This window comes from Pogona vitticeps, chromosome 1 (assembly GCF_051106095.1).
Source record: "Pogona vitticeps strain Pit_001003342236 chromosome 1, PviZW2.1, whole genome shotgun sequence".
NCBI classification, from domain to species: Eukaryota; Metazoa; Chordata; class Lepidosauria; order Squamata; family Agamidae; genus Pogona; species Pogona vitticeps.
The window spans coordinates 91,368,229-91,393,342 of NC_135783.1; the positions used below are offsets into that span (position 1 = coordinate 91,368,229).

Here is a 25,114-nt window from a genome sequence, read left to right on the forward strand (position 1 = left end):
TGCACACTGTAACTGGTAAAAAAATTAAGCTGTATTGTAAGTCACAGTAAATAAGGAATTAAGACGTATTTTCAAAAACAGTGTGCTACCAAATAAAATCCCTACAATATTATGTGGTTTTAGAAAAGATAGCCATGTTAGTCTGTGCTAGCGTATCAGGTAAATATAAAATAAAAATAAAGATGACGAAAACTTTGTGGCACCTTAAAAACTAATTGTTATATTTTAATGTTAGCTTTTGCGGATAAGTCCACTTGCTCAGATGTAAGACTTGCCCACAAACACTCACACTAAAATATAGCAGTTAGTCTTTAAGGTGCCACAATGTTTTCTGTCTCCTTTATTTTTCTTTTGTTTTTGCCTGATATACTGTACAGTAGTATGGCTGTGGGAACTGCCTATGGAAGAGAAGCTTCATAACTGTGCAAACATTAGTTAATCCCTAAGACTAAAAACTGACATAGAATGTTAGGAACAGTGAAGCTATTTGTGCTTCAATGCAGACTTCAGAAGCAATGCACAAAGCTTACTAGAAAGGGATCCTGGAGTCAAACAGGTGGAGGATACACGTATAAAAAAAACCCCAAATGATTAAAGATTGAGACACATTAGAAAGCCTGGCTTTTCTCACAGGGTGCAGGAGCAAACCCAGTTTTGCCAACTAATGGTAACCTAACTAGCTACTGAAAAAAGCCAAACAAGTAACTATTCTATGCAAATCAAAAATAAGAAAATTCCAAAATGTAAGCTTGTGTGTAAAACATATGAAAAGCCAGCTGGAGACAAAATCAGCAACAGAAGAACTCTAGCTATTAAACATCTAATGAGAATCATGTCTGATTTTTACAAACCATCTGTTTGCATCTTAATGACAGTAGCACGTTAGACTGAGACATTTAATCAACCAAATATTTTACCCAAGCTCACTCTTTGGATTTTATCCATACACTGGTGCCTCGCATTACGTTAATTTGTTCCAGCAAAATCGCTGTAGAATGAAAACGTCGTAAAGCGAAAATTCAAAAGCCATTGAAACACATTAAAACCTGGTTAATGTGTTCCAATCGGCTAAGAACTCACCATCCAGCAAAGATCCTCCATAGGGGCGGCCATTTTCGGGTGCCTATGCAGCGAAAAATGGCTCCTAAACACAGCAGGGAGCCATTTTGAGCACCCAGTGGCCATTTTGAAAACACGAAAATCAGCTGTTTTGATTGTCGGGAAGGGAAAATTGGTTCCCGAAACAGGGAACCGATCATCGTGCAGAGAAATTACCCCATTCAAAATGTTTTGCGATTGCTTTTGCGATCGCAAAAATCTCATCATAATGCGGATTCGTTGTTAAATGTAGCACCCGTCTTGCGAGGCACCACTGTACTTTGCTTCCATATCTCACTTCAAGACAATGGTTTTGTAACTTCCAGACAATCCTTGTAGATTAGATCCTGCCCTAGGGGCAGATAACTACCTCCCCAGCATAATAATTCATTTTTAAACACATGGATACTAAAGTAAGCCATATAGCACATACATTCTAGATTTTCCTGAAGAAAAAAATTAAATTTCTGAAGGCTTCTTTGAATATAACACCTTTCCTCAAGGCATTACACATGGAATAAGCATAAACAACAAAGTAGACTTTACACACAGGTTACATATGGCACACAATATCACTACCAGTAGAAAGGTATATTTATTTGCTTTACAGGATCAACTTTTACTCTTAGTAATGAAAATCAGTTATGTCAATTTCCTCATCATAAAAACTTGCTTTACATGTTATTTACAGATATCCAAAGATATACAGAATGTCACTGCTGCAGACTACATCTTCATACAAGACAAGACAGGGAGGAAGAAGCTTACTGCAATGACATACATTCAAAGAGTAAATTGTGGATATGCAGTGTTTTTGGCACAGCTAACTCCATGGTGGGTTCTGACTCTATCACAGAAAGTAGTCTTTTATCAAGTTATGTCAAAAGGGAGGAGCAAGTACTGATGGTACTGTAAATATTCTTTGGCAATTTGCAGCAGATTGACGAATTTAACCAGGGAAAAGATTTATCATACAGAAATTAACAAAATCCCTTTTTCTTTCCTATCATAATTCCCATAAATTGCTGTGCCAGAATTAATTTGGCAAGCTCATAGTCCTGGAGGTCAGAATACAGCTCTTCTTAGGTGCTTCTATTTGTGCATACTTTTAGAATATTTCACAGAATCTTACAATGGTGTGGCCACTATACAGCCCACAGGTGTTCCCAGAAGGTCACTGCTTAGGCACTCCAATAATCTCCAACACTGATTTTTATCTAAAAACAAAAAAACAAAAACCAAGCTTCAGCCCCACCTGTTTTTGTATGAAGTGCAATGTCATCTCAAGGCCTCTCCCATGAAACCTAGAGATACCTATTCACTTCCAGCTTAATTCCTGCCATTTCTGGTTGTTTTTCATCATTTCTGGGCCTGCCAAAGACGAGCAGGGGTAGGATGAGTTAATGGACAAAAATATGGCCTCTGTACCCAACAAGGTTGCCTACAACTGTTCTAACAAGAAAAAAACCCACACAACTTCCTTATGATTTAATGGGAATGCATGCTGATCATAAACTTTCCTTGAAATATACTGTATATGTTTATGAATTTCATAATACAGAGGAAGATTCTCCAAGCAAAAGAAAGTATCTGGCATTTCAGTAAATACATGTATTATTTCAATGCTATCTTTACTTTGTTGGTTCATGCCAGAAGGCATTTTTTTCTCACAGACAAGCAGCATGAAACCAGATGATATTCTTGCTACAGGCTTTTTGAACCTACTACAAATTTGATACAAAAGAGGGAGAAAAGTTTAGTAGCAGCATAACATTCAATATCTTATTCAACTAATTTGTGGCATTTATAAAAAAGCATGTATAAAACATATTTAACTTAATTTCCCTTTTAAATAAAAAAAATTCTCCATAACAATAAACTGGCTTCACCATCCTTTAAAAAATACGCTTTTGCTACAGATCACTAAAAAGACAAATGTTTTTGAAAATTTGCCAACTGAAGTCTGGAGACATGAAAAATATATTTTTTATGAGAAGTAATACACAATATACATTAACCATCTGCAGTTAAAGGGAGCTGCAGGAAGTTAGCTGAGAAAATAAGTCCATTTGTATATTCATACCATTATACAATTAATTCTCAGTCATTTATGCAAATATCCATGTAGTAAATTGATGATTTGAAAATTGAAGTCAATCTGCATATTCACACCATCATACAATTCTCAGGCATTTATGCAAATATTCATGTAATATTATTGATGATTTCAGATCTGACATTATCAGTATGTCTCCATTAATGCTAATCTTCCTTTGCTGCAATATGCAGTCAAACACTAGCTTACAGTACACCTACCACATTTTTTCAAATTGAATAATTTGTGTTTAAAATGAAGACAGCATGGTGGATTTGGAATACAATTGTCAAAATTCAATCAAGTCATTTTTTTAAAGAGAAACACGTGCCTTACATGTTAGCTACCTGACGAACTGAGAAGTCAAAATGTGATTCTACTATAAACATTATCATATAGAAGGTTCTTATAATTCACTCCCATTGTACTTGAGAAGATTCAGCTTCTAGGACTTCATTACCTGAAGATCCAAAACCCAACATGCACCCACGTCTATTGAAGTCTTTGTGCAATGCATCAGTTATCAATTAAGCCCCCACCTTCCCAGGAGAGAAAAGGAAATGATAGTAGCTATAATAGCTGCAGCCACTAGTTGTTCAAGTACTTATTTCATAATGCATTTAACCTGCAATTTAAGATCACTCCCACATTCCAGAAAGAGCTTCGTTGCATTCCGATGCTTATAATCTTTTCAAGCTGCAACATTAATTCCATTTACTATCATTCTCTCAAGTGACATACATTTCTAGAAGTTTGTCAAAATAATTAAGGTTATACACTACCTGAAATTAAACTATGGAAGTCCAATGAGGAGATGACACAGATGCAAGTGAAGATTCTGGGAAGGGTTTTTTGGGAGGTCCAATTTTATCCCTTCTGATTACAGGGCTACTGTGTTAAATAGAGGTGTCCCTTGTATAATACAGATTTGGTCACTGGAAGGAAGGCATGAAACCTTTAAGCAGCCACTTTACAACATTCATATGGTATGCCATATGCCAGAACAGTAAACCATTGCTTTCCCATATCTCCAGAGACTGAGTACACACACATACAAATTCTAAAAAGGTAAGACACTTTATTGAATTTGATAAATTATGAGACTATATACTGGACTTGTATGTATCACAGGTACTTGTAAACAGAGACACTGGGTCCTTTCCATGGGAATTTTGATAGAAATTCTGTAAGAAGTCATTTTCCCACACGCTGATCACAGTCTGCATAGTGACAGAGGGCAGAGAAGAATTCTTCATAGCTGATGTTCACATGTGAAGGCAAAGAACTGAAAAAAGCATAGATGGAAAGGAGAAACTAAGTATTGCTTACAATGTGTGCATTACATAAGGATTTCCTTCCTTAGTTAAAATGTCACACTCTGCAAGATTTAAATAGGGTAGGGTCTATTCCCAAATATATAAATTAATGGGCAATATTCTCCTGCATGGTTACACTGACATAATGAAAACAACATGATTTTGAGAGGCAAATAAATCATCATAGATATTTTCTACTGCATGCTGAGTCACATAAAAAATTGCCACAGGTATTATCTGCTGTATGCTGAGTCACATGACTCAGTATGCGTGTGTTATGTATTATCAAGTCAGAACTAACTTAAAGCAACCTTAACAAGGCTTTCAAGTTAAGTGAGATATTTAAGGAGAGATTTCCCAGTGCCACACCCCTACCATGAATTTCCATGGCTGAACAGGGACTCAAGCCTAGGTTTCCAGAGTCTTGATCCATGACTCTACCCACTGCAAGACACTGGGAAGACAGATAAATACCTATGGTGATTTTTTAACATGAGGCAATTCACCTCCAAAAGTTATGTTGTTTGAATTAGACGAATACAATTAGAACAATTAGACTTTGGCTACTATGCAACATTACATTCTCAATAAGTGATTGCCTAAGAGGTCTTCTTAAAAACGGGGCTGTTGCTTTGTTTTATTTTTTAAATTTTTTTATTTTTATTTAATTTTTTAAAAATATTACAGACTGCCTTTGATCCTTCTTGAGAAGAAAGGCAGAGAGTAAATATTTTAAATCAATCAATCAAACAGAAATCTTAATGTGCCATTGCAAATACACAACTAGGTGACTGTAATTACTGTGCACTCATTAATAAGGAATACAAGGAACTAATCTCAAAGCTCATATTTTGGGTCATAATGCAGACCAATTAAACTACCTTTTTGTCTCAAGAGTAGGCAGAAAAGGATAATGTTTCATTTCTTAACACGTTTATTTCATTATTATTTTTTTCTTTACATGTGTTCCTGCATTTTATATCTTTATGCAAATGTGAAAGACTGTACATCTCCTTGAGCCGAAGGAAAAGCAATTGTCAACACATCTCTACTGGCAGCTTTTGCTGTCATTGCCTGGCAAGATGGCAGGAGCAGTGTTTTGATTGCGTAAGGTTAGCTACTGGTACTCATATACATCAAATTAGGTTTGAACAAACAAAAAGCCAAAGCGACTGGTAAGCTGAAGAATAGTGTGCTTAAATTGTATACTAGTTATGCACGGTCAACTTACACAATCTCTGTCAATCTGATCTGCCAGGGAAGAAATCCCAACACGCTGTCCACCGGACCAAACTTCAAAATTAAGTCTGGATCAGGAAAGCCATTAGTACCTAGAAATAATAAAACAACATCCAGTAGTTGAGCGTCTGTAGAAGCAAGACAATCTTGATTCATTAGAGGTCTAACATATCTTCACTACTCCATGAAATGTATGCATTTACAACAGAAAGATTCTAGGCACGACAGCACAAAGGCTATCTTCAGGAGAATGATGCAAGACAAAGCTTGACATATTAACTTTTGTGTGTTAGTTTAGCCAGCATTGATATAGTCGTGATACTCTTAAACAGTTATCTAGTTCTAGCATCTGAAACTAAAAAAATGGTGCATATGGTACTATCCCCCAATCCAGATAGTGAGACCCATCAACTTTTATGAAATTTGCTATGATCAAGAATATTTAGTGCTACAATTTTTAAATTAAAAAAAGGAAATCTACATCCAATATTAGTTTTACTTTCTTACTGTTTTTAATCACACACGTTATCATGGGGGGGGGGAAATCAAGCAATATTTTAATGGCTATAGAAGTACATCACAACTAATGAATCAGTGGGGGATATTGTGAGACAACTCCTCTGTAAGTTCCACTGATTCCACAGGTCTACTCTGTTTGAGATTTCAGTCTCAATGTTTTCAAACTCACCACACACTGGCCAAAATCCAAACTGACTCGTTTAAACACACTAACAACCACAAACAGAAAGAAGTCATCATTAATCTTTGCTGCTGGGACAGATCCCACCACTGAAGTAAATGACTTGTTGCTTCTTTTTTCAAATAGACTTGTCAGTTAAGCAACAAATAGCAGCTGCTCCAAAACTTTCATGAATGTCTATTCCTCTTTGTACAGGTCTTTCCTGTACTGTACATACGGCTTCTCTAAATTGCAGTTATTGCCTTACTACATAATCAAACCTTACTTTAATAAACGCCAATTCCAGATAGTTTGGTGGAAATTTTCTTCCTTAAATAAAAACATGTACTAAAGCAATTACAAGATCACTCAATATGAAAAAAATTAAGACAAAGCTGCTCAAACAGTAGGATCACTGGTTTAAGACTGATTTAAATTACAAATACTGTATTACACATAAGTCTGAAGTCATGTATACGTACCACCATTCATTTAAAAAAAATCAAATTTCTCCTCCAATATTCCTTCTATAAAGGCCTGTATTTCTTATATTTAAACCATCACATGCAGCGGGTACATGTATGCCTATCCCACCTCAAGAGCAATATACATGAAGGATACACAAAAGAGTTTGTGTAGAGATAAGTGATATTTCAATATTCCTTGTCAAAATGAAGACTGTGAAGATTTGTCAGTGGGTCAGAACAGGACTAGAAATGAGGAGGATTTAATTTGAAAACATTATTGCCACTCGATGAGCCATCTCCCACACCCAATTTCTTTGAAAGGTAAAGAGCTTCCACCATCATACTTACTACTTAATAAATTCTCCAAGACATTCATATCCAAATCTGTGCATTTTTTTTGCTTTTGTGCTACTAAATGGCAAAATTTCTGAGCTGCTCTTACTATATCTGTCTTTCCATCCTCTGCAGACAGTACGTTCAGTGTAGATTGGCAATTTAAAACTGCAATTAAAAAAAGCCATTAAACCAGTGAGACAAAAACATTCTTGAACTTCAAATCAGCCTCTTCATCAGGATCTCAAGTAGTGTACTACTGTATGATTCACCATTCTTCCCCAGTTTCACAGCTGCAGAATTCCCAATGCAGAATTTTTAAGAGGGATAACTGTCTTAGTCTGTTGCAGCAAAAACAGTCTTACAGAACTGTACCAAAAAGTAAGTATTATCCAGCATAACCTTTCATGGTCTGTAGCCCATTTCTTAGCCTCTCAGCAAGAGAATTCTTCAAATTGACCTTATAAAACATACATGGGCTGAAATCCTATTCCAGATCTTTACATCTGCAATGGTCATGATGTCAGCAGCAGCAAATCACCAATGATTAAAGAATTCCTTCATTACACTGTGTACAAGTTGCCTGCATCTTGAAACTGAAACAGTGGCCATTTGTCACTGACAATGTCATCACCATTGCACACATGGAACTGTGCAAAATGTTTTCAGCAAACGTGTATACAACCTCAAGAAACATGTAACTATTAACAGTTCACTATATATTTAATATCAAGTCTAAAACTATAAACTTATCAGTACATGCGAATATATCATTTCAGTAATCTGTGAGTTACAAAATGGGCCTATGATCTTGTATTTATGGAGATCTCTTCTAATTCCCAAGGATGCAGGCTAGTGAATTGAAGGTAATCAGTTTTTATGAACCAGAGTTGTGTTTCAAGAGTTTTATAGCCCTCTGTAATAACTCAAGAGTTTTAAACAGCATTCTTACCTTGATCTGCTTTGTCCTGATCTGCAAATTTCACTGCATATTTGGAACAATCGAGATTTAAGAACTCCTGCTGTTGTTTTAGGATTTCATCCATTAATCTTGAATTATTTCTTTTGAAAATGCCTTTCAGATAGATAAGCAAAAATTTATTTATTTTTAATTAATTAATTCATTCATTTACTGGTTTAATTTCTCTATTGCCCCATTAGTACCAAAGAAACTCTTTAACCAGTGGTGAGACTGCACAGTCTGATAATGTAACTGGAGAAGAACCATGTACGCTACCTTGGGTCCTTTGAAGAAAGGGCAAAGTAAGAACATGATTTATAAGAATCAGGAGGTCTCTATCTATCTATCTATCTATCTATCTATCTATCTATCTATCTATCTATCTATCTATCTATCTATCTATCTATCTATCTATCTATCTATCTATCTATCTATCTATCACATACTCTGGGTAGTGTGGGCGGCATATAAATTAAATAAATAAATACTAGAGTGAGAGTACTGCCTCGTAGTAATCCAGTGACACAAAACAAAAATAACTTACATCTGTCTTAATAGCAATTTCAGATAATTAGCACTTTAAAAAACTAATTACCACTTTCATGTAATCAATCTTGTTTCCTGAATTAAAAGATTCCCATCAGACACCCTTAATTCCTGTGGTACACATCCCAAGAAGCTTTTTGGGAATCACTCTTTATAAAAGAAGTAGTTCCAAGGCTGGAATTCTTCTTTTGTGCTTTGAAGCCAAGAAATTTCCAAAGGAAACAGGGTTCTATTTAGGTAAGTGGACAGGTATGGGCAAAATCTTCCTATGTTTCAGCTTTGCTTTAGTGACTGTTTAGAAAAAGCTAATTTCTTAAATGGCATCCTCTAGGATAGGATGGCCAGGTTTTTAAGCCAAGTAGTACTCAAACACAATAAGACAGTGAAAATGTACAAGTAAGATTTAGTTTAATAATTCCTCGCTACATTCTTGTAGTGCTCTAGTTCCACATAGATACCATTGTGGCTCATTAGATATTGGAGATCTTCACTACATCACTGTCGGCTGCTTCAAACATCATCTCATGACCAAAACCCTAAGTAACAAATCAAAAATATTGGTACAGATAGAATGCTTAGCTTCTTCTAGCTAGACAGAAAGGGACTCAGGGGAATGGATGAAGCATATGTATATAGGCTGCAGGTAAGAGACACAAGATAAGCTCTGGAAAGTTCTGTAGGATCATCTGCCCAGGTGCAAAGCACCCAAATGTGGGAATACATAGAAGCCACAATGAAGAATTCTTATTTATTTATTTAAAATATTTTTACTCCACCTCTTTCCATAAAAGGACCCAAGGCAGCTTGCATCATTGAAAGAGATAGATAAAAGCAATAAAGTATTAGAGTATTTTAAAAAATTAAATATACAATATATTTAAAATGTTAAAATGTTGCTTAACACAGTAAGTCACACTAGACCTGCTCCACTGAATTAGTGAGGATTTGGGGAGTTAACTCCTTTGTAAGTACCATTTATTAAAACAAGCTTACTCTAGTTACAACTTGCTATAGTCTAGTAAGTGGCAATTAAAGCAACCCATTTGAATCAATAAAACAGAAGTGACTCAACAAATCTGTAGTGATTCAATGAGCCTACTCTAGCTGCATCTTACTATGATAAGCAAGAAGCCTTCAGCAAATACTTGAGTTAGCCAAGTATAAGGCACTTTTTTTGAAGAAAAACAAAGAAAAAACGAGCAATGTTCTTGGGCAAAGGCCAGAACTACTGCAACTGAAGTTAAGCTTGTCTGAACTAGTAGTGGTATCTGCAGAGATGATTTTGTTTAAACTGTTATTCCAGTTTCTTTTCTTAAAATGTGCTAAGTGATGCCTGACTTAGAGCACATATTTTATTCCAAGCAAACACCAACGACAGCAAGATGAGAAGTACTACTTTTATATTTTTTTTGAGCACCAGTTCAATTCCCTTGACTTTCTAAAAGCTGGAAACAGAGTTTTATTTCATTTGCATTCAATTAACCTCCAAATAAAACCTTTCTAGATTTACTATCCCAACTCCAAAAAGATGTACAACTAGAGAAAAAAATGTAAACGTTCACTAGACCTACTGACCACTCAGAAAGCAACAGTGGACTGTGTTGCTTCCCGAGTGTCAGTGTCCAACTGGTTTCTACAGTTTTCTGCAAGTTTAGTTCTTAAATTACAATAGCTTTTAAAACCAATTACACTTATTTCTTAATCTTATTATTTAAAGTTCTACTTTTATCCCAAATATTACTTTATAGTAAATAATGTGAATATTAAAACAATAAATTCTGTTTTGTACAGCATCTTCATGATAGAGCAATCCACAGTGTATTTTCAAAATATCTTCCAAGTTCTTTTCTTTTTTAAAAGCTGTAGCAACCTTCAAGATCTTTCCCATAAATGACTAGGTTTTAGAAATGTAACATCTTCAGAAATTTTGAATCCATGAAAAACCCTTCCTCTCTCCTTTTATCCAGCAAAATAAAATAAATTGAAAGTATACAGGAAGATTAAATTACATTTTATTAATATCATCATCATCATCATCATCATCATCATCATGCCACATTTCTCCCAACAAGGGACCCAAAGCAGCTCACAACATTAAAATTCATACAATTAAAAACACAATAAGTTAAATATTAAAAGACAAATTAATATATGATTTAAAATAAAATATATGCAATTCTTGTTTTTGTATCAATACTAAATGCATTTGACCGCTTTATAACATATTTCATACATAACTCATCATATACAATTTTACTCTTTCGCATGTTTATGAAATTCCAAAGTACAAAAGATATAGTTTTGTATAATCTAAATTGAAAATAAACCCTATAATGTAAACAAATTAAAGGGATAAGAAATCAGATATATTGTATTCAACAGTGTTTATTTGTGCAGAAACAGTCTTACTCCTAGTGTGGTTTTCTAGAACTAGTCTCCTCCTATTCTTAATTCAACAATCATGAAACATTGTATCATGTCTAAGAAGGTGGAATAACATCCTGCATTCTCAAATTTTGTTCAGGCCACACACAAGTGCCAAGTACTTTTAAACAAGTGAATGCTTTTACTCTTACCCTGTTTCCTCGAAAATAATCTCTACCTCGAAAATAAGCCCTAGTTAAGTGTGTGCGGGCTCAGTTTTTGAAATATGGCTCTCCACAAAAACATCCTTAAACTTAGGTAACTTTGTAACCGGGGAAAGGTTTATTGGAGTATTTAACAAGAATTCTTTATCAATGAAATTTCCCATAACTTTTCTCCTGCCGCCAACGGATCCGACAAGGGTCTTTTTGCATTAACCAAAAACGGGTTCGTTTCTTCAGGATCCCAAACTCTGCCCTCTTTTTCCTACCCATTCCTGCCAAATGTTCTTCCATTTGAAAGGCTGCCGTTAACCCGTGCATTTTAACTTCTAAATCCCGGGTATTGGTACCCCTTTGTTATTTTGCAAATGGGAATGGAGTGGGCGAAGTCTGTACCTCCCTTTCTGTAGCTGGTGGAAAGGACGGCACTCCAGCGAGGGGCTTCTTTCCCTCGCTTCCCTTCTCACAAAGTGAAACCCCACCCTCCACCACTGTGCAGCAACCAGAAGATGACATGACTGTATTTGAATGCATGTAGATTGTTGTACATGAAAAAATAAAACATTCCCTGAAAATACACCCTAATGCATTTTTAGAGCAAAAATTAATATAAGACCCTGTCTTATTTTCAGGGAAACACGGTAGGAATCATCCACAAAAATTATTCTCAGTACTTACTGTCCGTTTCAAAATTACAGCTGGACAAATCTTGTTTAAGTCCATGATGCAAATGCCTGACTCAGCAGCAGTCCAGTTAATATTTAAGGGTTGATTTTTTAATATTTATTTCTTGCATGTAATTCTATCTTTGAAACTTGAGTAGCCTTGTTTTGGATAATTAATATTCAAAACTTTGAAAACTTAAGAGTTATGGGGTTTAGTGACCCATGAATAGGAAAGCAAAAGATAATATAATGCTAAGCAGGATAATTATTCAATTCAAAGACTATCATTTTCAAAAAAATTTTATATGTAACCAATAATCTAGGGCTTCAGTTTCATGTATCTACTAATACATTTTTTTATTTATTAGATTTATACCCTGCCCATCTAGACTGAAGTCTACTCTGGGCAGCCAACAATAAAAAATGGAATAAAACAATAAAGTAAAAAACAATAGTAATGTAACACAAGATGGGGAAAAGAAAAAAAATTCAAGTAATGACAGGAGGGAAAGCCTGCCTAAAGAGCCAGGTCTTAAGTTTGCTCTTAAAAACACCCAGTGAGGGAGCCAGACACATCTCTGGGGGCAGACTGTTCCAAAGGCAAGGGGACACTGCCGAGAAGGCCCTGTTTCTTTTTCTTTGTCTACGGGCCTCCCTCGGTGTTAGGCCCCTGAGCCGCCCTTCCTGGCTAGAACGAGTGGTTCGGGTAGATCTAGGTGGGAGGAGGCCTTCCACTAGATATCGAGGTCCTAAACCGTTTAGGGCTTTATATGTCATCATTAACACTTTGAAATCAATGCAGAAACGAACGGGCAGCCAATGCGGGGGAGATATGCTGATATTTTCTCATCCCATTGAGAGGTCTGGCTGCCGCATTCTGCACCATTTGAAGCTTCCGCATCAATCTCAAATGTAGTCCCATGTAGAGTGCATTACAGTAGTCTAATCTCGAGACTACAAGCGCATGGACCAGAGTGGTGAGTGTCCCAACATTAAGATAGGGACGCAGGTAGGCAATCCTCCACAGATGGAAATAGGCAAAGTGGACCACAGATGCCACCTGGGTTTCCATGGTGAGCACCTGATCCAGATGGACCCCTAAGCTGTGAACCTCACTCTTTGCAGTGAGAGTCACTCCCCCAAAAGAGAGGGAGTTTCCCAAACCACCGATGGAGAGGCCACCATCTTGTCCGGGTTCAGCTTCAGTCCATTCTCCTGCATCCATTGCAGTACAGCCTCCAGGCAGCACTGAAGGGAAAGAACAGCATCCCCTGTGGTTGGAGAAATGGAGATGTAGAGCTGGGTGTCATCAGCATACTGATGGCACGAAGCCCCACACCCACTGATAATCCCACCCAGTGGCCTCATGTAGATATTAAACAGCATTGGGGAGATAATCGAGCCCTGCGGAATCACACAATTGAGGCTCCACGGGGCCGAAACACTCTCCCCAAGCTGTACTCTCTGAGGACGGTCCTCCAAGAAGGATCATAGCCAGGCAAGAGCCAGGCCACTGATTCCCAGCTCGGAGAGCCTCCCCAGGAGGATACCGTGGTCGACAGTATCGAAGGCAGCTGAAATATCGGGGAGGACCAACAAAGACATTTTGCCCTTGTCAGCCTCCCTCAGCAGGTCATCAAACAGGGCGACCAATGTCGTTTCCGTACTGTGGCGCAGCCTGAAGCTCAACTGGAATGGATCCAGGGCATTAATTTCATCCAAAATAGCCTGGAGCTGGTCAGCCACCCCCATCTCTAGCACTTTGCTGAGGAAAGAAACCTTGGCGACAGGCCTATAATTGCCAATGTTGTCTGACGTCAAACTTGGTTTCTTCCTTATGGGCCTAATGAGTGTCTCCTTGAGGAGAGACCCATTAATTATTGTTGTGGCCCATTCGGCTGTTGTAAGCCTGGCTGCTTTGATTAGCCACGCCGGGCAAGGGTCAAGGGAGGAGGAGGTGGCACAACAGCAGTCAGGCGCTTTGTCCACCATATCTGGTGCCACAGGCTGAAAGAGATCAAGTTTCATTGGGCAAGACGGAGCTCTGGACATCTCTGCTCGATCTACTGCATTCAAAAAAGGAAAGAGCTCCTGGTGGATGGCCTCCACTTTAGATTTTTAAAATGATGCAAATTGATTAGGTGAAATACTAGTAGGAGGCCCATCACTTAGACCAATTCTAGATAGATCGTGAACTATATGGAAAAGTTCCGTCTGCTGATTTGAAGCTTCGCTTATCTGGACAGAGAAGTGAGCTTGACTAGCAGCCCTCACCTTAGTTAGGTAGTGGTTAGTCGCGATCCTGACAGCTACCCGATTATAATCCGATGGGTTCCGTCTCCAAATGCACTCTAGCCTTCTCCTGTTTTGCTTCATAGCTCGCAGCTCCTGGTTAAATCAGGGCGCTGGTCAAACTCTGCAATGGAGAGGACGTTTAGGAGTGATCGTGTCAACAGCCCTGGTGGCGGCAGCAAACCAGCCATCAACCAGAGCCTCAACAGGAGCGCCAGCCTTTTGACTCCATCTGTTCTTATTGATTGGGTGGTTTACATGAATAAAAACACAGTGAACATGAATTAAGTAAAGCAAATATGCTCTCTTATATGCTCTCTTCATTCACAAGCTTTCAAAAACTCAAGATACTTAAAATCACAAGCTAAAATTTGGCAGGAGGCATACAAGGCAGCAGACAAAACACATCAAACCGCGTTACCAAAAATCCCTCTCTATAAAGCAGTTTTCAGAAATCTTTTAAGTCAGGGGTCCCCAACCTTTTTCACCCCACGGACTGGCTGGAGAAGGTGGGGTACCCCCCTGTGCTTGTGCAATGTGCAAACAGCAGCGCGGCACCTATGTGCACGCTTGTATGCATATGCAAACGGCAGCGTAATGCTCGCACAGGCACATGCAAATCAGCTGTGCAAGGATGAGTGCGTGGGGGGGGAGGTCTGTCTCCGTGGCCCGGAGTGAGACCTCCTCCGGCAGTGGTCCACAGTGCACCAGCAGTGGGCCACAGACCAGGGATATTAAGTGTTGAGAGTGAGTGTGTCAGGAGAAGCTCCACCGGCAGGTGATTCCAAAGCCACCACAGAAAAGGCTCTACTTTTAGTAGCTGACTTCTTGACCTCTCTCGGGATGGCCACCTGGAGGGACAGGGCCTGGGAGGACCTAGTGGAGTGAGCAGATGACGTTGGGAAAAGACGTGGTCTTTGGTAATGTGGTCCCAAATTGTAAAGGGCTTTATAGGTGATCATTAAAGCCTTGCATTTCACCTGGGATGCAACTGGTAACCAACATAGGCAAGGTAAGACTGAGGAGATGTGGCCAAACTTACTCACAGCAGACTGGTCACCACATTCTGGACCCACTGCAATCTCCAGGTCAGACCTAAGGGAAGACTCACACAGAGCTCACAGCAGTAGTCGATACTGGAGATGACCAGTGCATTCATCAGAGTCCAGAGGGATTAATAACCTCTTCGCTTCTAACTGTAAGATATGGGACATATTCCCCACTTTAAAGTGTTTCCTGCTTTATTAATTCTCTACATGGATTATATAAGATTATAGAGACACACCTAATTTAAGAATTGTACAACCTAACTGGCTGCTTTCAGGTCTGGAGATTTTATTTTGCTGAAACAGTATGAATGGATAAATAGTGAGAATACAAATATGACTTTACATTATTTCCCTATTGCCAGCCTCACATAGTGGCAAGAATCGTACTGGTGTTCACAAAAAGGTTGCATACTTTGCAGGGTGGATTTGATTTAAATCACAATTTAAATTTTTAAATTCAGATTCTTTGACAATTTAAATAAAAATGTTTTATTTAAATTATGATTTAAATCAATTTAATTTTTAAAAATAATTGATTTTTATCCACCCTGATACCTTGCCATGGGTAATTGCCTCTAACTCACAAGATATCATGTTGCTTCTCTCTGTGTGTAGCCACACATCCAACTGTACAACTAAGACGCACCCAGCACATAATCAATTAACTAGAAGTAGCCATTGCAAGTTATGCAAATATTGGGAGAACAAGAACAGGATTCCAGCCAGTAAGAACTTATTAGAGTGTCCTTATCTGACTGCAGTACTGAGAAAAACAAAACCTATACATTTTAATAGCTTTAGTTTTTTCACACAATTAGAAGGGAACAACTAGTTCTTTGCACATTCCTATTTATATTTCCCTTTAATTATGCTGTATAATTACAGTATTCAAGTTTATTTCACAGCTTTTAACATTACTGGCATACCTATGTACATTATAACAACACTTGGACATCATACTAGAGTACAGGTTGGTGAAACAGAAATCAATCCAATTTTCTCCCAGATTCCTTTCTTTTCTCCCATGAAGCTGGAAGAGTTTTGAAGCTTTTACTTAAACACAGCTCACTGAATTGCTGGGGCTCAGAACTGGGGCATCATTATCAGTTTAAACAAGCCAACTTCGTTTAAATCAGCCATGTTTTAAACTATCTCCTGTTGATACACATATGGTGCCAAGTTGATTAGAAGATCAAGGTTTACGATTAGAAATCTTATTTCCTATGACAAGCATTGAGAATTGTAGAAGATAAATTAAGCTAAATTTGTTCTAGCAACCTAAACCTTATTCTTCTGGTAAAGCAATAGCCTAGCCACTTCAGCTGAAGACTTGTATGCCATAGTTGTCCCATCTTTATCTGATACATCACAATTCTGTATGCAAGATATGATGTGGTATAATTATACCAGATGGGCGGGATATAAATCAAATAAATAAATAATAAATAATAAAATATTGAAATAGCTGCTCAAAAGTAACTTGCTATATATAACTGGTTGAGAAAAGAAGGGGAAATGTGAAACTGACTTAGACTGCATTTGCTAAGTACATTACTTTTGTTCTCTTTAGTCTTGAAAAGTTTAACTTCCGATAGATTAGAAAATCTCAAAAGATAAAAATAACCATAGCTCAATGATCTCTGAAAGTGCATTTTTGAGTGTCGACTTGGCAACTGCATGGTGTGACAACTGAAAAAAAGTCTTATGGTGTGAAAGACCTTCGATTTCCTCCCACTTGATACTCTGGTTTCAGCCTTTACAGTTGACAACTGACATGAGAGTTACAGGACAGGACTGAGGTTATTAAAAAGCTCAAGTGCATTTCCTCTTAAAATTAATGTAGTGTACAGTTCAAGATTTACAATGATATATTTATTATATGATTCAATGTACCACAAATGACTTTAATATTCCAGCAACAGGAATCCGTGAATCAGTGTTGTGATCCTATCACCACAGCAGTAGATACCGTGTTTCCCCGAAAATAAGACTGGGTCTTACCGTATTTTTTCGTGTATAAGACGCCCCCATGTACAAGATGCCTCCAATTTTCTAATACAAAAAATCAGAAATCAATACTGTATTTTAAACGTTAGAAAGGAACACATTTTTATTTAGTAATTAGGCAACATTTACAAGCTACTACTATATTATGCATCACCCTTAGCTGAGCAAATCAGTTCATTCAGCCTCTATTTGCACCACTGCTTTCTTCATCATCACTATTAGTAGTTTCAAACATATCCGTTTCTTCAGCTTCTATTGCATCACTGCTGTCTTCTGAGTCAGTCTATATATGTGAGATCATCCTCAGTTCCGTCCATGGCATTGCTGATTCCACATTTCTTGAAGGACTTCACAAACACCTCTTTTTTGATGCCATACCATCAGTTTAGAACCCAATTGCTAACCTCAATAGTTTGTTTTTTCACTCTTCCTGTCGGTGTCAAGTTACCACCTGCATTTTGAATCTATCTATTCCATTCTTCTCTCATCAGAACTTTAAATGGCTTGTTGATTGAAACATCTAGTGGCTGTAGCCGACATGCACGTCCACCAGGAATAACTACTAGATGTGTTCACAAATCCGAGGCAAGCTTTTTTGTCTTTTCTGTTAAATGTGCTCGGAACTGACCAAAGACAAGTAGAGCTGGCTTCTTTAAGAGCCCTCCAGGTCTTCTGGACAAAACCTTTCAAAACCTAATGGCCATGATGTCTTCATTCATCCATCCCTTCTCATGAACTTGCAAAATAATGCCACATGGTATGGTCTCTTCAGGATAAGTTTTCCTCTTAAAAATAAGCATAGGAGGCAGTTTAGTACCATCTGCACAGCATGAAAGCACAGCAGTATAGTGTGTCTTTTCCTGGCCACTTGTTTTGATTGCCACTGTTTTGATTCCTTTCACATCAACTGTTCTGTTGGAAGGCACATCAAAATTAAGAGGCATCTCATCCATGTTTGTAATCTGACTTGGTTCAAAATCATATTTTTTTCCAAAGCTGTATGACATAGGAGTGAAACTGCTGGATTTTATTCTCATAAACAGGTGGCATTTTCTGCGCTAACTTTGTTCGTGCTCTCATGGCCAACCCTTCTCTCTTCATGAAACTGAATCACCATTCTGCCTTTCCTGTAAAATCAACCATCTTCATTTCACTTGCAAACATTCTTGCCTGATGTTGAATAAGCTTGGTTGATACACACATCCCACTCTGGCCTCTGCTCCAAGTTTGGCCATTTTGCTGATTTTCCTCTTAAGGTTTTGTTTTGTTTTTTGTCATCTTAAGGAGTTGTTCTTCCTGTTTTCTCCACTGTCTGATCATACACTCAGTGGCACAAGGTCCAAACTGTTTCTCTGCAGCTTTATTTCCATGCTTTTTTGCATAACTGATTACATTCAGGTTGAATTTTGCAGAGTAAGACAGTCACTTTTTAAAATTTTATTTTCTGACATATTTATGGGCTCAGTGATTGCATTGCTTACACCAATTAAGTGGTGACTGAGCACATGTGTACAAATTGAAAAAACAAAACAAAACCCCAACCTGGTGGGCAGCAGTGGCAGAAACAGCAGCAGAAGCGGAAGCAGAAATTGAGGGGTGAATCCTGGGCAGGCACGTGCATACACACCTCACTCCGGATCAGCCTGCAGACAAGGAGGAACAGCACCCGCTGCTTCAAATCAGAAGAAGCAGAAACGGAGAAGGTGGGTCCCAGCAGGGAGGTGCATGCACACCCCACTCCAGATCGGCTTGCGGGCAAGGAGGAGCTGCTTCAGATCAATAGAAACAGAAACAGAGGGGGTGGGTCCCAACACGGAGGTACCCCCAGACCCCATTGACTAGCATAGGGTAGGCAGTTTTGTTACCGTGTCGTTTTCTCTTAGGCTTACTTCCGTGTAAAAGATGACCCTCAATTTTTCCTACAATGATTTTAGGAAAAAGTATAGTCTTTTACATGGGAAAATACGATATACTGTATTAATTTTTGCTCCAAAAAACACATTAGGGCTTATTTTCAGGGGATGTTTTATTTTTTCATATACAACAATCTACATTTGTTCAAATACAGTCATGTCATCTTCTTCTGGAACATTGTCATAACTCTCCAAACCCTGAATTCCAGCCTGAATTTCTTGTCACTTCCTCCAGGAATGGGGGAGTGGTGGTGACGGTTGTGGTGTTGCCATTAGGGGCCTCAAAACGAACTGGCCTCAAACCCCTTCCACTGCAGGACCAGACGGATTCTATCTTGTTTCGGGAATGCACTTGCTTGTTGATGTGGGAGGGGGAAGTATGGATCCCTCTGGACCATGCAGATAAGACGGAGTCAATCCTGGTTGCTGCACAATGAGTTCCTGGTAGAGGGCAGGATTTTACTTAACTGGGGCCTATTGATAGGGCTTATATTACGAGCATCCTGAAAAATCAAACTAGGGCTTATTTTCAGGTTAGGTCTTATTTTTGGGGAAACAGGGTACCTGAATTCCTTTAAAAACCAGAACCTCTGACAGATTAAGACTTTTGTTCCATTGTGGCAAGGAGGACTTTTTACAAAAGGGTCTCTTAGAGACATTACAACTGCATAACAATGACAGATCAGATCATCACAGGCAACGTTTGCAAAATTTCGAGAGAAGAGTCAATCCTGGAAACAGCAGATGGTGGTACTGAATTGTATACAGTACTGACTTTACCTCTCTACTTAGATGGCTATTAAATCACCCCACATGGAATTTCTTTCGCAAATCCAGGAGTCTCTGTATTTGCTTTTCCACGTATTTTGAATATAAGTCAAGTATTTATGCCTCTGTTACTCTATATGGAAAAATGTACTCAATGTAAAAAAATACTTTCCATATTATTCCAATGATTCAGTTGAAAACATGACAAATATCAGCCTGTTAGCTTCAGACTCATATAATCATACGAGTTTTAATAAGAGGCTTAAATTAACAAATAAAGTAAAATTAAATATCCACATAATAGCATCATTGGATGCTGTTTCAGGCTCATTTCTGCAAGGGGAAAACTTATTTAAAAATATAAGTTAAGCATTAACAGAAAACAACTTTTCCTCTTCAGAGGAACTACATTGTAAATAATTACTTCTACTTCTCAGTTATAAGCAGTTCAGAGAGTGTGTGGGGGGGAGAGAAAGAGAGAGAGGGAGAAAGAAGTAACAAAGGAAACACAATGGCCCAAGGTTCCTACCTTCCTGTACTCAACCTCAACTGCTACTGACTGTTCCACCTACTATGGGAATATTTTGTAAAACTTTTTTATAATTTTAAACAGGAAACCATGCTCTCCCTTGCCCTCTACATAGACATATCCACCAAGATATAAAGCTGGGTTGTAAAAAGTAAGCATCACAAATCATAACATATTTATTTATTTATTTAACTTATACGCCACCTACTCTACCCGTCTCTGGGCGGCTTACAACAATTAAAATACAATTAAAATACAATTAAAAGATAAAACAATTAAAATACAATTAAAATAGATACCCTAAAAATTGCCATCAGGACCCACAGTTGATTTGATTTCAGTTAAAAGCCTTCTGGAACAGGAAGGTTTTGACCTGGCGCCGAAATGTCATCAGCATGGGCGCCAGACGAATCTCAGTCGGTAAGGCATTCCATAGTCTGGGGGCAGCTGCCGAAAAGGCCCTTTGTCTACAAGCCATCCCTCTTACCTCCTTGAGAGGTAAATTTGAGAGTCAAAAATGACTAAGATTTAGTCATTAATTTCAACTGTTTATTGCTGAGATGGGGAACCTGGGTCATGAAAGCTATTTCTGAGTTTGTCCAACAGCTCCTGCCCCTCATGCAGGCCTGAGCTTGTCTTAGATCACTGACTAGAGAGAAGACCTGAGGTTTTCTTGCTTAATGTTGAAGAATGACAGACTTTCCCAGACACCAGTGCAGAGAAACATTCTGACCAGTATTCAAAGGTATGAATGGATTGAAGGCAGGGAACTCTAAGTGCAATGTTCTCCCCAACAGGAAAACATTTACGTAAACTTTAAGGCCAGTAGGCTACTGAGCTTGAGCCCACAAGTGTAATGATGCAGGATTACAGCACTTGCGCAAGTATTACTGTTGCATAAGCGGAGGCCAGATTTTTTTTTCATGCCAATCTCCATTTCTGTAATCACAATGCTTGGAACTTTATGCTCAGCAGAAACTCAGTAGGATACTGGACTACATTCCTTCTGAGCACACACAAACTGCATTATGTATGTCTTAAATCTGTTGCATGAAGGCTTACTTTTGAACAGACATACGCAGAATGGAAATTAATAATTACATCCTGCCCCACTCATATGGTGATTTCTGTGGCTGGTCCTATCTCATACCTCTAGAATTACTTACTACTGGAATGTCCTCTGAAACCTTTCCCAAATTGGAATTTGCCCAACCTGGGCCCAACCAACCCCCTCCTTCTTGATTCAATAATATCATTCAGAAAATATATGTTGCTAAATGGAAAACGGGATGTAAATCCAACAACTTATTGCTCTTCATCTGTTTTGTTGTATTACTGAAACTGTTACAGGGCAACCTACAAATAACATAAATAAAATTGGATGTTTTTCTTGCTGATTTAAATTGACTTGATATAAGCATGTCCAGAGAGCCTTGGAAAATGATACATTACTGACTATCTGACAAGCAGAGGACCTCCTTCTTCTGACAGTTGGTGATGCAAAAATTGACAATCTTTTCTACTGTATTCAATTGTGGAGGATTCATCAGCCCAGCACAAATATGGTGAACTCCTAAAGCAGAGACGACACTGGAGCTGACTGTCTCTACACTGTGTTGCAGAAATGTTTGCTGACCGCTGGAAAAGAGGTTCAACCTTTCCTTTCAGCTGTGGACAATTCTGAGTGTGTTTCTCTGCCAGCCAACACTGGCTAGGTCTGGCTTGCAAAATACAGCAGTACACCAAAGTTTGCCTCCACACTTTACTCTGGGTCTTGTTTAGGCAGCAGAGATAATGTTGTGGCTGTCTGATCTCAAAGGGAGTCTTAGAAGCCCACTCCTTAATACTGTGTTCACTGTAAATACCAGGACATGTACCTTGTGCAAGCACTGTCCCAACCCCAGTTGTAAATTAACTTGAATAGGTCCTTCGAGACAATGTGTGCTGAAAACTGAAGCTGTGTATGAGTATCTAAATAAAGGGGAGGGGGGTTTAGATATAATAACCAGCAGATGACTTCACAAGAACACATGGCATTTAAGCAAAAGTCAGAGGAAAAGGATAAGATACAAGAAACATGGCCCCTTTCTTTCTTTGATGGATTCTAAACTACTTGAATGCCAAAGACAGTTGATTTAGTTTCCTGCAGCCAAGCAAGAAATCTTATGGCACTTCAAAGACTACCTACAATACTAAATCTGCTGATGTGGGCCTATTTCCACAAAAGCTCTTGCCAGAATAAGAGTGCAGTTCTGTACACAAACTTACCTTGGGAAAAACATCACAAAATACAGCCACAGTGCCATAAACATCTTTCAATATAATCCTACATAAATATTCTCAGAAGTTCCCTAACTTCAGTGACATTTAGATCATGAATAAATAAATGTAGGATCTAGCAAGGATGTGAAAAAGTTAAAGAATAAACAAAGAAATTAACAATCACTGCATGTTAAGAAAGCCAAGTTCATGGTGATCAGTAAGAAGCAACCAGCCCAAGAAATGTAGTCTAAAATGAAATTATGGAGTGTGTTGACCAATGTATCTTTGTACATATGATTGAATGAAAAGTAAAATCCTATCCATGAGAGACCAAAGAGTACCCTTCTTAAAAAGAATGCAACATGCAGCAAAAACTTAAAATCAGCATACTGCATGATGTTAGGCACTCTCTGATCTACAAAAGAACAGAGAGTTGTGGTCTCTAACAAATTAAATAATGTGAACGGTAGCTTTATAGAAAAAGTTATTAAATTCCTAGACTGAATGATAAAGATACACTGAAAAGAAATTATAAACCACAGGAAAGGTACAAAGCTAGAAAGAACAGGTAAGAGAAACTAAAGGTACAGAGAACCATAGCTGATCATTCAAGGCAGGGGTCTCCAAACTACAGCCCGCAGGCCACATCTAGACCGCCTTGCCTTTTTATCTGGCTCGGCGAATGCCACAGGCTAAGGTCCATTCCCTTCAACCCATGTGCACAAACATGCAGACATGTGCACGCACAGGCATACACATGTTCCTTTGGCCCTCAAAAATGTGGAAAATATATTACTGTATGTGGCCCTCACGCTGAAAAGTTTGGAGATCCCTGATTCAAGGTAAAGGGAATGGGAAAATTAGTACAGGAAGGGGGAAAATGTTGAGAATGTGTTGTATTCTCAATGCTATCATATAGCAGGGAATTACGGATTTTAACATGGGCTACTATTTAAACTGACAAATCCCTGAACTGTGAAATCAACACATAATTCTACAGCAATTTGCCTCTAAAAGGTAATCTAAACGGATATTGTAAGACAAATGAACTAGCAAGCAAAAAGAAAGCGCATAATATCTAGAAAAACGGAATACTTCTATCAGATTTTATAGGCCATCAAGATAAAGCACATGGAGGAAGCTAGCAAAAAGCAGAACTTGCTGGCTGACAAACCTGGGGCAGTGGATGGCTTGGATGCACCACACCGCCCTTTAAACCGCCTGCGCCCAAGGAAGCTCCAAGCAAACCTAAGGACGCTCAGCCGCCAGCAGGAGAGGAAAAAGACGTCTTCGGGGGAAAAAGCGCTTCTTCGGACGACCTGGCCCGGAGCGCAAGGTCACAGACCCGGCAGGGCAAAAGCGAAGCGGGCCGGGATAGGAAAGGCAGCGGGGTGGGGTGGGAGTCAGAGGAAAAGGCGGCGGCCACCCCCCCCCACCCCACCCCCGAGGCCACTCACCTTCGTGGTCGTAGACGCTGACATACGAGATGCCCACGGCCATACACCACACCACCAGGCTGGCGACGTCCGCGTAGCTCTGCTCCTCCTCGGTCACCACCAGCCCCACATGGCCCGGCAACTTCTGCAGAGACTTCGCGTCTTTCCGCCACCGGGCCCCGCCGCCCGCGACCTTCCGCCCCGCCGCCGCCGGCTTGTGGAAAGCGAAGGGCCCCGCGCTCCGGCCCGGCGCCGGCGGCAAGAGGGCTCGCCAGGCCCCGCCGGCGGCGGCGGCGACAGCCGAAGCGGCGCGCCACCGCCCGAAGCGGAGGCGCGCCCCGCGTCCCCCGAAGCGCCCTCGGAGCCAGGCGAAGAGCGCGCGCTGGACGCTGAGGAGGAGGTGCAGCAGGCGCCACAGCACCTCGTACGCGACGCTCATTGGACTGGACGGAGGCGCGGCGCGGCGCGGCGGAACGGGACGGGAGGCCAAGGGCAGGTCGGAGGGAAGGGTCAGCCGTAGCGCGCGGCGCACACCATCTCCCCCGCCTCGCCCTCACGGACACGGTTTTATTTGCCCGGCAGCCTCCGACACCGCCGCCGACGCCGCCGACGCCATCGCTCTCCCGACCTTTCCCCTCGAGCTGACGTACGAGCCGCCCATTGGCCGAGGCGCCGCCGGCGGGGTCATTTCCGGGTTGGTGGAGCAAATGACGTGGCTCCGCTGAAGGAAAAGGACATCTCGGCGGATCTCCAGAAGGAAAGCGGAGTGGACCTTTCAAGCCGCCGGCGCTGGGGGCCTTTTTAGTTTTAGCGCGTTTTCCTCGTGACGCAGCGACCTCTAGCGGCGGGGCTGTGCGTCTTCGCCTAACAATCA

The 25,114-nt window shown here is 39.6% G+C and overlaps 1 protein-coding gene across 1 annotated transcript; it reads right to left on the bottom strand.

Moving 5' to 3' along the window:
- Positions 1-1,674: 1,674 nt before the first annotated feature.
- Positions 1,675-24,896, bottom strand: NUS1 (NUS1 dehydrodolichyl diphosphate synthase subunit). Its single transcript, XM_020802168.3, has 5 exons — positions 24,262-24,896; positions 8,180-8,302; positions 7,243-7,395; positions 5,741-5,840; positions 1,675-4,478 (listed from the first exon to the last, which is right to left on the bottom strand). Exons 1-5 carry the CDS (start codon positions 24,677-24,679, stop codon positions 4,388-4,390), a joined length of 885 nt encoding a protein of 294 aa, XP_020657827.2. The 5' UTR covers positions 24,680-24,896; the 3' UTR covers positions 1,675-4,387.
- Positions 24,897-25,114: the final 218 nt, after the last annotated feature.

Bases quoted from the DNA above. Each gene is read 5' to 3' on its own strand.
- NUS1 (XM_020802168.3), bottom strand. From the start codon at position 24,679: ATGAGCGTCGCGTACGAGGTGCTGTGGCGCCTGCTGCACCTCCTCCTC. The intron at 7,396-8,179 runs GTAAGAATGCTG...TTTTAATTGCAG, and splicing joins TCAGGACAAAGCAGATCAAG to TTTTAAATTGCCAATCTACA. The intron at 5,841-7,242 runs GTAAGTATGATG...TATTATTTCTAG, and splicing joins CTTGGAGAATTTATTAAGTA to GTACTAATGGCTTTCCTGAT.